Source organism: Rhipicephalus sanguineus, chromosome 9, assembly GCF_013339695.2.
Source record: "Rhipicephalus sanguineus isolate Rsan-2018 chromosome 9, BIME_Rsan_1.4, whole genome shotgun sequence".
In the NCBI taxonomy this organism is placed as follows: Eukaryota; Metazoa; Arthropoda; class Arachnida; order Ixodida; family Ixodidae; genus Rhipicephalus; species Rhipicephalus sanguineus.
This window is the reverse complement of record NC_051184.2, coordinates 137,148,263-137,163,416: the sequence shown is the minus strand read 5'-3', so window position 1 is coordinate 137,163,416 and position 15,154 is coordinate 137,148,263. Positions and strand designations below refer to the sequence as shown.

General features: G+C 45.1%; 1 protein-coding gene across 1 annotated transcript in view; it reads left to right on the top strand.

Annotated features, from left to right (window-relative positions):
* The first annotated feature begins 13,474 nt into the window (after positions 1 to 13,474).
* The window catches only part of LOC125759985 (protein O-mannosyl-transferase TMTC1-like), a 90,083-nt gene continuing 88,403 nt past the window's right edge, over positions 13,475 to 15,154 (top strand). The window contains exon 1 of the mRNA XM_049419528.1: positions 13,475 to 13,992. Within this exon, the coding sequence (XP_049275485.1) occupies positions 13,475 to 13,992 (518 nt within the window). The remainder of the gene's footprint in view (positions 13,993 to 15,154) is intronic.

The window sequence follows — 15,154 nt, the reverse complement described above, 5'->3', positions numbered from 1 at the left end:
TCGCTTGCCCCCTTCGTAACCGTGCTTTGAGCCCCCCCCCCCCCATGATCCCTTCAGGTAGACCTCATGTAATGTTTGCTTCGTGACATCACTTGGGTGCGCGCGTAATCTGGCTTCTGCTCGGCAAGCGAGGTGCGGCATAATAGTCGCCAAGCGCCCAAACAATGACGGTTTGGGGAGAAGGTCAGTTGGAAACAGTGAGGGGAGAAACATAAAATAGCTTCTCGTCCCCTTCACCCTCTTGCGCCATCTGCCACAACTGCGTATTACTGCTGTTCATCGTGACCACCAGCCACACTTTTCTCTAGGCACCATAGGTCGGCAAAAAATCTGGAGCTCGTTCAGACTCACTCACGAAACATCTTGCCCTTAGGGCTCACTAGGACTCAGACTCACCAAACTTTTCCTCATCCGGACTCAGTTGGACTCGGATTCACTACAATTTTTCTCAACCGGACTCATTCGGACTCACTCACCAAAATATAATTCAATGAGACTCACTCAGACTCATGGCTCTATCTGAGTCTGAGTGAGTCTGAATGATTCGACTCATGACTCCATTAGCCTATAATTAGCTTTTTCTACCTTATTGTCAATGCGCTTTAACGCCAATATTTCGCGTAATCGGTGCTCTACTTAGCACTTTCTGATATTGTGCCTTCAGTTACGAATTATCAGAGTTTGTAATCCAATAAGAACCTTTTCATTGAGCGAGATGACTCACACGAGATATTTTGATCAATAACGTCCCGTGAAAAAGTTTGCGGGGGGAGGTCAAGGCACCTCCTCCCCCTCTCCCTCTGCAACTCACGCATCTGATCAATAAGTATTGAGCTGACGTATGAACGGTCGGGCGTTGAAGTATGTGTGAGTATACGTGAGTATAAACGTGAGCCGACATAAGGCTAACAGTAATGCTGAAGTTTAGTAGACAGGAACATAGGTCGGTAAAAAATGTGGAGCTCACACAGACTCACTCATGCAATATATTTTGCCCTTAGGGTTCACTCGGACTCAGACTCACCAAAATTTCCCTCAACCGGACTCACTCGGACTCAGGCTCACTATAATTTTTCTCAACCGGACGCACTCGGGCTCAGGCTCACTATAATTTTTCTCAACCGGACGCACTCGGGCTCAGGCTCACAAAAACTTTACTTACCCGGACTCGCTCAGACTCACGTCTCGATATGAGTCTGAGTTGACAGTATTGACAGTATTGTACTGTACTGTACTGTAGTATTGACAGTATTGACCATTCAATCCTTTTTCGTAAACTGGAGTACTACAGCATAACTGGTCCCGCGCTAACACAATTACAGAGCTTTCTACTTAATAGGTTTCAGGTATTCTCGGTCAATAACTTTACATCAGGCCCTACTCCTATTAACAGAAGCGTTCTCCAAGGTTCGATATTGGGCCCGTTATTATTTTTGATATAAATAGATGACTCACCGCGTTGCCCTAACTAACTTCTCTTCATGTTTACTTTACGGTGATGATGCGACTATTTATTCTCGTCATTTGGATTCTGCGAGTCTCGTGTCTAGACTTCAAGCTGACCTTAATTCACTTGTAGAGTGGTGCAACACAAGCTATTGATAACTCCATCCAAAACTTGCTTTACGCTTTTTCATTCACCGAACAAAAAATTACTAATCATTCCCCACCTTTTTCCCATCTCGGTAGTCATTCCTTTGAGTGATCATGCATAATTTTTAGGAGTTATAATTGACACGCATTTGAAATTTCACCAGCATATTGATTATGTTTGTAAAAAAGATTTCATATGGAATTACGGCACTGGTGAAATCACGAAAGTGCTTTAGCATAAACATTCTTAAAGCACTGTGTTACGCATTCATACGCAAACATCTTAGTTATTGCATTGGATCATGGGGCAATTAATATTCAGTGCACATTTGGCCTTTGAGGGTACACTGCAAAAGCAAGCAACGCGACTTATAGCTTTCGCTTCACGTCAAACCCCATCACATCCCATTTTTTTCCACCTTGACATACTACCCATCTCCGATCTGTATATTTGTAATGTGCCGTCTTTTTCTTTTTTAAGGTTTTTCACCGCACTGTCATTTCCGACATATTACCTGCTGTTGTTGTTTAATCCCAATAGAACTAGATTCGCGGTCCGTAATAACCTCTTGTTTCCTAAAGTTATACTAATTATGGGAAAATGGGCATTTTTTTCATCATTTTTATTATGGAATTCACTATCGCGTGATCTAAAAGAAATAATGCACATTCATATTTTCAAGCGTAAACTAAAAACGTGTTTCTTCAATGTATAACTGCTGCTTTCCCTTAATTCTGTGAAGTTGTACGGTCGCTGTTGCTAGTAACACTTCAGAAAGGCTCCTGCTATTCCTTGTTCACTGTTTATCTTTTCTAATGTATTAACATAGTCCCGCCTGCGGTCTGTAACCTTGGGACCTCCTCCTGCATATATATCTGCAATGTGTTACCTTTTTGACGTGACTAATAAAGATTGATTGATTGACTGATTGAATGATTGATTGATTGATTGATTGATTGATTGATTGATTGATTGATTGATATATAAATAGCTTTATAGAAAAGATTAATTAGAAATCCGTCTTTGTTTTTTTAGAAGAATTTGGCGCATCTGAAGCTTGCTAAAGCAGATTACTCTAGTTATAAGACTTTTCTCTCGGGTATTACGTCATTCCTCAGTACAACGCCGAATGTTCATGGCGCGCCATCTATCGACCGCGCTGTGACTCGGCCACTTGATGCGCTGGCGCCACGCTGCGGCCTGCTATGCTCCTGAAAACTACGCACGCGATTAGAAAAAGCTTCCAGCATGCTTATGTCATTCTCATGGTTTGGTAACTGTTACTTATTTCGATTCTTCTTACTAATTCTCAAATTTGCCGAGTCATTCACAGAGTGTCTCAGCCATCGTTAATCAGTCCCAGTGCTTATTCAATATGTTTATCCATCAGTCTTGTTCCATATTCATAAATTAATTATTAGACTCACCACATTTCCTCCACATATTTGTAAATTTAATTTGCGCCCTTCATAAAAGACCGCGTGACGCAGGGCACAGCTTTTAAGCGTAAATACACTGACGCTGGGATGACGATGCGCGTTGGGCACGGAAAAGTGGCCGCTCGTGGGACGCGCGCCATCTACCTTAAACATCACTTAACGGTTGCTATACACGCTTGCATTATGAATCACTGGCGCTTCCTCGCGCGCAAGCGTGACGCCCAACACATAACATTGTCGTTCGGCGACTGCGAGTGATTAATCGTTTGCTGAAACGTTAATCGTGCAACTCGTCGAGTGTGTATTGCTCACTCTAGAGCAGTCGTTCTCAAAGGGGTGTCCGTGAAGCCATTTTTTAGGGCACCGCATGACCGTTCCTCAAAAAAAAGGAAGAAAACGCGTTTTTTGAAGCACACTACGTCTCGCGACAGCGGCCCCTTCTGATTTTTGATATGTTTCACCACGTAACACTTCTGCTGATTTATGTTCCGTCTTATCCATGACATGACTGTAAAGCTTTTGTTGCAGTTTTGTACGACATATGCAGGCCAGCCTACTCTTTCTAGGCTTGCATATGAAGAGCGAACACCTAGAAACAGGTAGAATGTGGCTGCAGACCGCACAACTGATTGACAAGCTGTTGAGATTAAATTGGCGTGCCACTTCAGTTTGATGATTCTTTGTCGGGGAGAATCTAAAGGCCGTATATCACGCTCCAAGTTGTGTGAATTTATGACATCCCCCCCCCCCCATTTTCTTTCACTACAAGGTGTCCCTCGTCGCTTCCACCGGCCTACAAGGGGCCTCCGAAACATCCATGGCTGAGAAACACTGCTCTAGAGCATTGATTCCGCAATGTACGAAATGCGTGTGTAGAACTGTTCGAATCCAAAGGCATCGCAAGGATCACAAGGAACAGCATATGTAGGCAAAAAAGCGAAGGTAGATAGAGTCCACAACGTTGCAAATGAAACCAGGTAGAGAAGAGAACAATGGGTGCAATCACGGTAAAGTTTGGACTCGGCAATTATGTCAAGAGCTCCGTTCTTTACACCGCTTCCTGTTGCTGGTAGGCCTGACTCTCGGGAACGTACAGACGCTACAAATGGCCGTAGCAGCGTCATGCCAAGCCTAGGGGATGCGGAGGTTTGTAGCTCTTCAACGTAAGCGAGCTCTTTGAAGGCGTGGGCGCTCCCTTCGATGACCGCGCTTTCGTCGATTCAATCCTGCTAATGGTGCACGCTGACAAACGCCGCCCTACCCTCGTCCGTGGTTGCGGAAGGACATTTCGTTGCGAGCGACACATTTGATAGGGACGTTGTATATAGGGTGGTAGGGAGGAGGTGCTTACGTTCGCGGTGATGCAGTTTAATTGTCAGTTAGAACAGTACAGAGATAGGACGAAGCAGTTTTACATTATCTCTCACCTAAATAGGAGCATTCTTAATTTATTAGAGCCAATGATAGGGGACACACACTTATGTCCCGCTTAGGTTTTCCGTGAAATGTCAGTGCCGTGTATTTTTGGTTTACTTCATTACTACGACGCTCTTTTTTTCTTTGCGATAACGAAACATATATAAAGTCTTCAATACCGCCAACTATTCGTACTTTGCCCTCTTATGGTTCTCAAAGTAACTGAGAGCCAGAGACTACAACGTTCACGTCTAACTGAGATCGGGCTTCAATAATCGCCAAGACATACCCCGCAGAGTCAATACGCTTATCTGCAACGTGCCATGGCTGCGGCAGTCAACAGCCATCGGGTACCTTTAGCGAGGAGGGCCGTATCGTGCCCTCCCCCTTCCCCTCTGCATAGCGCGTCACCACCGGGATTGGCGGGAACGATGCGGCATCGGCGCATCAGGGAGCTGCTAGCAGCGCCGCTGATGACCGTAGTAGCGTGCGGAGGGTTGGTAAAAAATGCGTTCAGGAGGACGTTACTCCATCACATCGTTCCAACAGTCCGTGTCGATGACTACCGGAATAGTGGAGGCGGGTGTGCGACAAGCATGGAGGAGAGGAAAGGGGAAGTGAAAGAGGCAGGCAATCTCACGGCTTGGAACGTCCCAGCAGCCATTTTGTTGCTTCCTTCGACACCGCCAAACAAACACGCTTCCTCACTTCTCCCTCCTTGTGAGCGCCGCTTGCTGCTTTCCGGATTGGCTTCCCATGGACGACCGTTTCCTAAGAGGGTCCTAATGGGCGCTCGTCTTGTCGGGCAGCAGACGCGTATCACCCGATCACCCTTTGTGTGGCTCCATTATTTCTCTTTCATCTTTCTTTCTTATATGAGTTCAGGCTTTCGGCTGTTACTTTGCCATCGGTGTCACAGCGTTGTTCTTTCTTGTTACAACAGCCAAACACTGAAGCCGCACTCAAGGCACGTTGGATGATGACTACCTTGCCTTTCCATGAGAAGGCATCAGGATATCAGAGTACCGTATAGTTCTTATATAGTTTCTCTCTCACCTTGCGTGTTCTAACGAAAACGAATAAAAAAAAATAGCTTGCCATGATGACAGTTCTGGAATTAAGCTGATCTGTTTTTTCATCTGTGCCATCAGTATACAGCACTTTGTTTTATGAGTTATGGCACCTTAGTGAAATAAGTTGGGTTTGTTTTGGTTCCTATTCCCTTAGTCTCCAAGGCAAGCTTACAAAAAATTAGGATCACGTAGGCTCGTCAGTGTAACCAAGGCAAATTACGCATTTTACTCAAATTACACTGGCGTAGCTAAGGGACTCCCCTTCTGCTGGTCATTGAAGCGTGCCTCAGGAAAGGAAGCATCTAGTATTTTAATATTTGTTATGTAAGCCTTACATAAACAATGTCGTTTTAGTTTCTCTGCGTAGATTGTTTACTGCACTCTAAGAAAAAAAAGTGTGTCTTCACTCTTTTTTGCTACACATGTAACCCTCGCATCTATAACTCTCTTTAGAGAGGCACGTTGAATATCTTTAGGAGAGTCCTGGGATGTATCATAGCTCTCTTTAAAAAGAAGCGCTGACTCTCTTTTGGAGAGTCGAGCGTCCCACGACTCTACTAAAGAGATTCAACTTGACTCTCTAAAGCGCGTTATACATCCAGAGTCACATGAGTAGCAAAGAAGAGTCAAAGGAAACCTTTTTTCTTAGAGTGTAGGTGCAAGCGTTCTGGCCCAGCAGCTATGCCTCAGTTATCACAAGGCGTTGTACGCACACAATAAAGAAAAAAAAATGTTGGGTATGTCACAATGTATCCATCAAAACACTTGCAGATATCTCGCGCTGCACTTAATCCCGTCAAGAGTACGTGAAAGCTGAGAAACAGGGTTGCATCACAGTACAACTATTACCGCTTTTTTAATTCCTCGCACGACATGGTGACTCCACAAATGAAAAATAAAGAAAGAAACCAACTATACACTATCACCGGATATACAAAACCTGATTTTTTTTTGCGAAAGGAAACGAGGTAATTCATACAGCTAGCGTGTTTGCTCATCTCAAGCCCTAGGCAAATTGCTTCCGTTTCGGTCATCTCACGGAGCAGGAATTTAGATATGAGCCTGGTTACCATTTTTCTTTGGGTTATTTCTGCCGTTCCGGTAATTTGTTCTCGTTTCTCGATTTCAACTTAGTCGGAGTGTACGACACTGCTCTTTCATATAAAAACAAATAAACATTGAGAAGGAGAAAAACTGGAGAATCATGTAATCCGCAAGATATATTGCAAGCAAAGGTGCAGTAACAAGCTGTGCTTCTTTTTTCTTTTTTCTTGTGTAGTCTTACAAAAACATTTCTTTACAGAGGATCCACGTTCCAGTGACTCTTGGTCAAATAAAAGTAGATTGCCTCGTTGTATGCAGTGTGATTAGATAAAAGCAAACAAGAGGGCAAACTTGAGTCTACTTGTGTCGTATGTTCGTTTACTGAGATGACGCCGACTATGGTGCAGTCAAGGTAATAGAAACGTAACTAATAATAATGATATTCGGGGTCTTACATGCCATGACAACGACACTAATATGAGGCACGTCGTAGTGAATGGCCAGAGGAACTTTCGGTAATCCAATCCAATGCGTTAGTACACTTTTTCCTTCATTCTTACTCGAGTAAATCAATAAATAAATATAGAAGTAAAGAGAATGGCAAACATAGCATGTAGCTGAGCTAGTTGGTATGTATTCATGTTAAGAAGACATGATGTGGAAACACGGACATAAGAGAAAAGTCGAGAGGGTGAACAGTTATCTCTCACGTAGAACGCTACTCGCACTTGATTGACAGGTATGGCCTCTTACGTGGGAGTGCGCAGAGAAATATTTGTGTCTACCTTCGGTTCCGCCGCTGTGTGATTTTTCAGTTGTTAGCGGCTTTTCTGGTGTCGTGACTACTCTCCTGTGTCCGTGTTTGCACGCCCTTTTTTAAAGGGCCCCTAACAGCCTCTGAAAATACAACAAAAAACAAAAACAACGAGCGCGTTATTCTCTCTTGGCGTTTCTTGTCTTTTGGTGCACTTCGTGATGCCAGAAGAGTGATTCACGTGACATCATCAGGGTACATACTCTCGACTGGTTCATATTATACGAGAAATAACAGTTGTGAATTGTCTCCCATACTGCTTTGCTATGCAGCCACCCACCCGCCCTTGCTTCTCTCGCACGATTATCGTGCACGATTAACTGATTTCGCTCCATTTTGTGCGTTTGCGACCGCGCATGCAGAGATAAGACTGTAGCCGACAAGCGCGAAATCATGATAGGTTCAACGCTTAGTGCTGACATCGTACGCGTGCTTTATGAAGAAATAAGTGGCGAGGAGATGTCCCCTGTAAGAAGGGTATTGAAGGAGAGAACGAAACTAATGGAAAAGGCGCCGGATTATATGATTCTTCCAACGGACGCACTCTTTACAGCGGAGACGATGCAGCTTTCCAGGAAAAAAGCGAGCCCGCTTCGACGGTTTTTTGTATATTTTTTATTGCGTTAGCAATTGTATGGACACTCAGGAAAGGTTTTCACTGTCGCCGTCATGTTCTGCATAAACTCTAAATCGATAACATCGCTCCGCGCATTGTATGTTCTACCCCGGTGTAAAAGCTCGAGAGCGTTGGCAAGGAACATGGCTAAAGCAGAGATGAAACAAGCTGGCCATCTCTGTCACACGGAATAACTTCAACCCGCGTGCGAGGCCTGCCGTCGATTGCTCCTAAAGCAGAAGGAAACGCCCCGTCTGTCATTTGCTGGGCGAAGGAGCAGGAAGGGATGTCTGGGGAGAGGGACTGCGTAACTCGTGCAGCAACTGTGAACTTTTTTACTATAGGGTACGGTCGAGGGCGCTGGCGCGCCCGCTATTTCGGCAGACATCCACCAGCGAACGGCTCGTATACCTTCTACGCGCTGTGATCTCATTGCTTCGCGCTCGGACCACTGATACGAAAAACTAACCGAAAGCAGCTTCTCTCCCGAGAGCGGCCGTATTGCCATACACCAGCGTTTTGTAGAGTTAAGTGAGATCGGAGATAAAAGAGTTAGCTGCGGGCCCTCGTTCACGTAACATTACGGCGTGTACTTATCGCATTCACTGCTTCGCCCTTCCCCCCCTTCCCTTCCACCCACGTCGTTCACGCGCCGCCGCCGGAGGTGGAAACACCGGTACGCCGCCGCCGGTGATTTTGGGTCCGGCGCACATGTCTATATCGAACCCGCCACCTTCGGGTCAGCAGTCGAGCACCAAGCCGCTGTTCAACGGTTCAAATGTCATTAACGTGAGAATATACATGTGCGCCGAAATTCAGGGGCGCTCCCAGGAATAGGAAACCATTATTAGAAAGCTTTAAGCAACAACAACAATATTCTATTTCATGTGCGCAAACTTCAAATACTGCGCACTTCAGATTTTAAACGTCGTCGGTTTCAACGTAGAGAGTCAATATCAAGGTATGGAAGTACAAGAATCTCTTCGAAAACATGAAACGAAAGATGCATAGCGTTTGCAATGGCACGAATACAACTTAGCACTGTTTAGCTGCCATAACGACGGAATATTCGTTGTACTGCGAAACACACTGCTGTTTGTTGAATTCTTACTCGCGGCGCCAATATCTACATACTTTTATGCGCTTGTTTATCACTATCTGTATTCACTGCGGCATGTTTTGAGTTGTGTGTGCGAAAATAACAAGACATTAATCAGAAACTCCAGATTGGGTGATTCCGGAATAATACTGATACTCTGTGCTTGTTTACCATTCACCTAAAGATGACTATTTCATTTAGCTCCACTTAAAATACTACCTCATAGTTACTGAGCTACCTAGGCGTGGGTAAATGAACGTATAGAAACATGTGTACCCGGGGCAATCGCTTCCAAGCGATGCCGTTAGGTCACTGTAATTCGAAAATTGCAATATATTCGTAAGTGTATTAATTAGTGAAACCTTGTCCTTTACTCAATAATGGCCTTAATTTTCCCGTGCAGATGATGTCTTCATCCTAGAATTAGATTACACCTAGGATTGGAATGCACTTTCTTTACGTGAGGAACGTCCCTGCAAACGTATCGTTGTTTTCGTTCGGAATGGTTTAAACGAAAGAAGAAACTTCGGTTTATTTAGAAGTGCCCGATATCATCCATGCACGTTGACACTTCCTTTTCTCCTCACAAACTTACCCTGTAAAGTTGACTTCTCGGCAGCCTGTTCTTGCATTTTATTTCTTCATCCCTCATCACTTTCCCACATTTCTGTTCGTTCTAGGTTTACTTATTGACTTTTCTTGCTGGTAGCACAGTTTCATTTCTACTCATTGTTTTAGTCTTTTTATTGCTCTACTTATCAGGCTCATGATAGGCCTCTGAACTTGCATTAACGCATGTTTTTCCTGTTACTTAATTTAAAGTTCGTCGTATATCTGAAGCTTTAATTAAACCACGCTTCCTCCTTACTAACATCTTTATTTCTTTTTTTTTAAATATTTACGTCCTTTGTGGCCGCTCCGCAACGAATGAGTCGCGACGCACAGGTGAGGCGTCTTGCTAGTTCCATTTACCTCTCTTTTACGGGAAAAGGTAAACACAATCACGCGAAAAAATTATTGCAGCTTACAGGCACACCTCATGCTCACTAAATGTTCTTTTCCGACGGTATTTTTTTTTTGTTCCTGTGGCTTTGTACGTAGTTTTCACGTTGTACTTCATACGTACTTTCTTTTTTGCATTTTTTACTATCTGGTATTGTAGGCTTCGTCTTTTCTACTCGGTTTATATGATTCTTGTTTCATTTATTATTTGTTTCATGCTTTCCCCAGTCGCATTTGGGTTTTTTACTGTGCATTGATTTCTGTCATCTCTAAGACCCGCTCCCTCCCTCCCACTCCCCTCATTTTTCTTCCAAGCAGCTGAGACAGGCTTGAGCTTGAAAGCCGGCTTTTCGAAGTTGATGCGCTCCCCCAATTTATCTCACGTGGCTTTAAATGTCTGCGGAATGCGCATGGAAATAAATACTTTGACGTACATTTTCTTCAATGAATGTTCATATCCCCCAACTGTTTTTTTGAGCATTCCAGCTATTAAAATATTACTGACACTTACATTCATCACTTCCTCTCTGTTGATTTGGATAACTAAGTTTGAAAGCTTTAAATCAAATCAAATCAAGTTAATGTCATATCTTAGTATAAAACACTATAAAGCATAGATATAGAGAAGAAGAAGGTCCGACAGCACTAGATTGTAGGGGGATGTCCTGTCAAATATTACTAGTAAAAAAAAAAATCAGTTCATTATCAATAACAGAAATCTTGCAGAAAAACTTGAGCCGTTATAGAACAAGAGAAAATCAGTTAAGGGTAAACGAAAACTGATAGATAACCAATATTCCTTAAAATATAAATATAAATCTACGAACTTAATACGTAAGACATCAGTTGTTTACATACAGCAATCAAATACCAATGTTCGATATGGGATGGTAATGAGTACCAAAGGAATAACGCAGAAAAATAAGCGATGTTTCGTCCATAATTTGTTCGGATACCGATATCTTCGTTATTTTACACACATTGTGAACAACGTTCTTCTCATGGTCTTTTAATTCTCTCTTGTTCCCATTTCTTTCATCTTTCTTCTCTTCTACTTTGTATAGAGCTTTCTTGTTTCATTCTGCTAGCCAGGTTACATTCCATCTGAACAACCAGCGCTTCGAAGTCCGCGCATCCAACTAGCGAAATACTACGGCACCATACGGACTGCTAGCTGCCCGAGTCGCAAGAGGGCGGCACTTGCTGGAGCACTCGCAGATATTACTCGAACGCTGCCCCAGCGCCTGTAGCAAGTCCGCCAGAATCCGTGCATCCAAAGAGGGAGCTTTTTCGGTACCTTTGGCTTTCCCCAAGTTCTCCGCCTCCTGGAAGAGAACTTGGGCACGTAAATATTGCGGAGAACGTAAATATCGAGGAGCAGCGGGCGGAGCAGCGGAAGGCTGGACGCGCCGAAGCATACCTTAAACGCCGGCAAGCGGACCCCGAGCTCTGGGATAGTCAAGCCCGGCGCAAACGGCAACGTCGGCGAGAAACTGCTATGGATGAAACGCGGGCTCGACATGCCGAAACGCTGCTTCGCATCGCCTCATGGTCCCCTTTAGCGGGAGATGGAGTAATCCTTTTAAACATTTGTATTGATAAACTTCCAATGGATACCCACGTGTTTCGGTGATTTTGTTCAGTATAATTCGGCACCCTATTGCGATAACGTACACGGCCTCATACACAATGGCATGTTGTAGGTGCTCCATTTCAATAATATTTGCAAACGCGCAATAGCAGGAGATATGTAGTAATTGAAACTAATTTGGCTATTTGTGCATCAAATGTGGCGAAATTTAGCGCAGATATTGAGATCATTGTGTTGATTTTAATACTAGTTATGAATTTTCGTGGCGTTCAGCAGTGGCGTAGCAAGGGGGGAATGGGCCCGTGCCCCCCCCCCCCCCCCCATCCCCCGAAATTTTTTTGACACTCGACCACATACGCCTGCCCGGCCCTTACTTCAAATCAAAAAGGTGACCCCCTCCCCTCCCCACCCGAAAAAAAATTTCTGCCTACGCCCCTGGCGTTCAGTTACTTCGAACATTAATAGTGCCTTCCGAATCGAATCCAATAGCGAATTATTCAGTATCGCAGTTTGAAAAATTCGCACACCCCTCCTTCGAGCGCGATCTCTATACCAGCGCCTGAAATGTCTGCATCCAAAAGGCGAGCTTTTACGGCACCTCCAAAGCCCAACTTCTCCCTCAGCCGGGAGATGGCATCGCTCGCCCGCGGGATCTCTCAATACTCTAGCGCCAGTCCTCCACTGGGCATGCGCGAAGCCGGGCCAGGGCTCTCCCGTTTCGCAGGGCCATTCGGTTCCTCAGTGTCCTTGCGCCAGTGCCAGTTGGGTCACTTGGGCGCCGGACGCGTTCTGCGCGCACGGTCGTGCATGGTTACGCACGCGCGCGAACCTAGTTTGCGCTCTGTTATGCCGCGTACTCTCCGCTTACTCTGAACCGCTCACTTTAATTCGACGCTGCGCCTGAATCGTCGTATCAAAGTTTCGCGTTTCACCTAAGCGTCGGCTGATCAGGAGGAGCTTGGAGTTACAGAGACGTCTTAGGAATCGTGAAGATGTGGGTTCCGATGAACTCGCGCCCTGGTGCGAGCATCACCGAATAGTCGCGCTACCTTCTCGGCGACTCATGTAACTAAACTACTCTAGGGACTGGCACTCCGAAGGATGTACTAGTAGTATTCAAATAAATCCACGTTCCGTTTTTTTTTTTTGGCTTCTTCTAGCTGATGCACAAGCCGCACTCTACGCCGTCGGTGTACAGGGCATGTGGCCGGCGTTCGCATACCAAACGTAAACAGGCAATCGGCGGCGTCTCCTACCATTCGTTTGATTTAGCGTCCGACAGTCGTGTCTCTAGAACGGATTTACGGAGGATTATCACGCAACTTCACCGAGAGGGTCGAATAAGACGACGGTCGTGAGTGGACATACTCTTCAAAGTGCTCCGGCGGCCGCGAGTAAGCCGTCCTACGTCACCACGTGCTTCGGGAAGAGCCGAAACGTCCCACTATGCTTTCGGTTTTCTTGTGTGCTTGTGTGTGTGTCTGTGTATAGTTCACCGACTGCGTTAGCGCGGCTCAGGAGTGTCATATGGACCGGCACTGCTATGTCAGCGTACGTGTTTTGACTGCTCCGAGCTCCGTTCGTTGCGTGGATTTCTACAATGGCTTCAGGAAGCTGGTTGAGCGGAAACGGGGAATCGTCTCTGCTTCACGCCTACCTGGAGTCATCGGGAGGTGCGTCCGCCACGACGGGGCTTTCGATTCACTCGAATGGCAACCGGAAAGCCTGTAGCCATTCGGACACAGTGCACAAAGTTTGCAGTAGTGAATCAATGCGCGCCGCGGACATGGTGCGCACATTTGCTGGATCGCTATGCGCCCTGTGCGCTTCTGTATTAACTAAGACCCGCTCTTACTTGAAGGATCCTTGGGGTCTGCAACAAGCGGCAAGTTCGAATACAGTGACAGTCAAGGAGCACCAGCTGCAGCGGCGATCATCATCCCACTGTCACCGACGGCAACACCCGCAGCAACAGCAGCAAAGGCGGCGCGACGCTGAAGTCGGCGCCGCCAAAGTTCCGACGTGCTGTGACTACAGCGTGAGACGGAAGTGGTGCTGGACCGCGTGGATGCCCGCGTTGTGTGCCAGTGTCGTGGGCGCGCTGTGTTACGTGAACTCGCTGGATGGTGATTTCGTGCACGACGATATTGTGGCCGTGGTTGGCAACCCTGATGTCACCGGAGAGAGTAGACGACACGCCTTGTCTTCGTCGTCGTCGCTTTGGATAAATGATTTTTGGGGGAGACCCATGGCGGATCCTCGAAGCCATAAGTCGTACCGGCCCCTCACAGTGCTCAGTTTCAGGTAAGATTATGCGCGCTTACGAGTAGGTGAAAGTAACTTGTCTTTCATTTTAAAATAAGCTTGGCGCACCGTTTATAAAGTGACCGTACACAAGGATTTCTACATCTCCCCCACCCACAACACCCCGCAAGGAGAATTCTCACACACCCCGCAAAATTGTTCCAAATCAACCCACCCACTCGTCCGCCGCGTAGGACATTAGTTGCGGTGCTCAGATGCTGACCCGAAGGTCGCGGGTTCGATCCCGGCCGCGGCGGTATCATTTCGATGTTGGCGAATTGCAAGAGGCCGTGTCATGGCCGCTTGAATTTTTTTTTTTCATCTTTTTTTATCGAGTGGCATCGCCCGTGTGCTGTCCAATGTCAGTGGACGTTAAAGAACACCAGATAGTCGAAATTTCCGGAGCCCTCCACTGTGGCGTGACTCAGATTCATATTGTGGTTTTGGCACGCAAAACCCCGAATATTATTATTGTATGCACCTAAGAAACTCCAGTACGCAAGCTAGACGACAGAAAATACGGCCAGACATGACAATTAGTTCAATGCAGTGAACGATGGCTAAACTGCGAGAAAAACCTTTGCCTTAAACGTTCTGCTGGTGGTAGACTGCGTATATGCGCAAAATTGCTCAATGCCGTCGCTGAGATAGCACAAAAAAAGAAGGGCCAATAAGCCAGTTGTCGAATAAGAATAGCATTAAAACTGAAAACGCGTCAGAAAAACGTAAGTAATGAAATTTAAGAACGTAGGATGTAGATCAGTAGTCCTCCATGCTAACATGATTTATTTCGCGATTGACAAAAAAGGCTAAACGAAGACTCCCGATAATATGTGCATTTTTTACGGTTACAATAAAATACCTGATAAAGCTAAAACAAGGACTGAATCGATCGTAACTTGTGTTCTGGGACCACTCAAAAAACTGCTGCATATCATAACCGCCAAATGAAATCTTCTGATGTAATAATAATAATAATAATAATAATAATAATAATAATAATAATAATAATAATAATAATAATAATAATAATAACTATTATTATTATTATTATTATTATTATTATTATATTATTATTATTATTATTATTATTATTATTATTATTATTATTATTATTATTAGTGGCGATATACGTACACAGGTACTTGAATGCGTTGAGCGC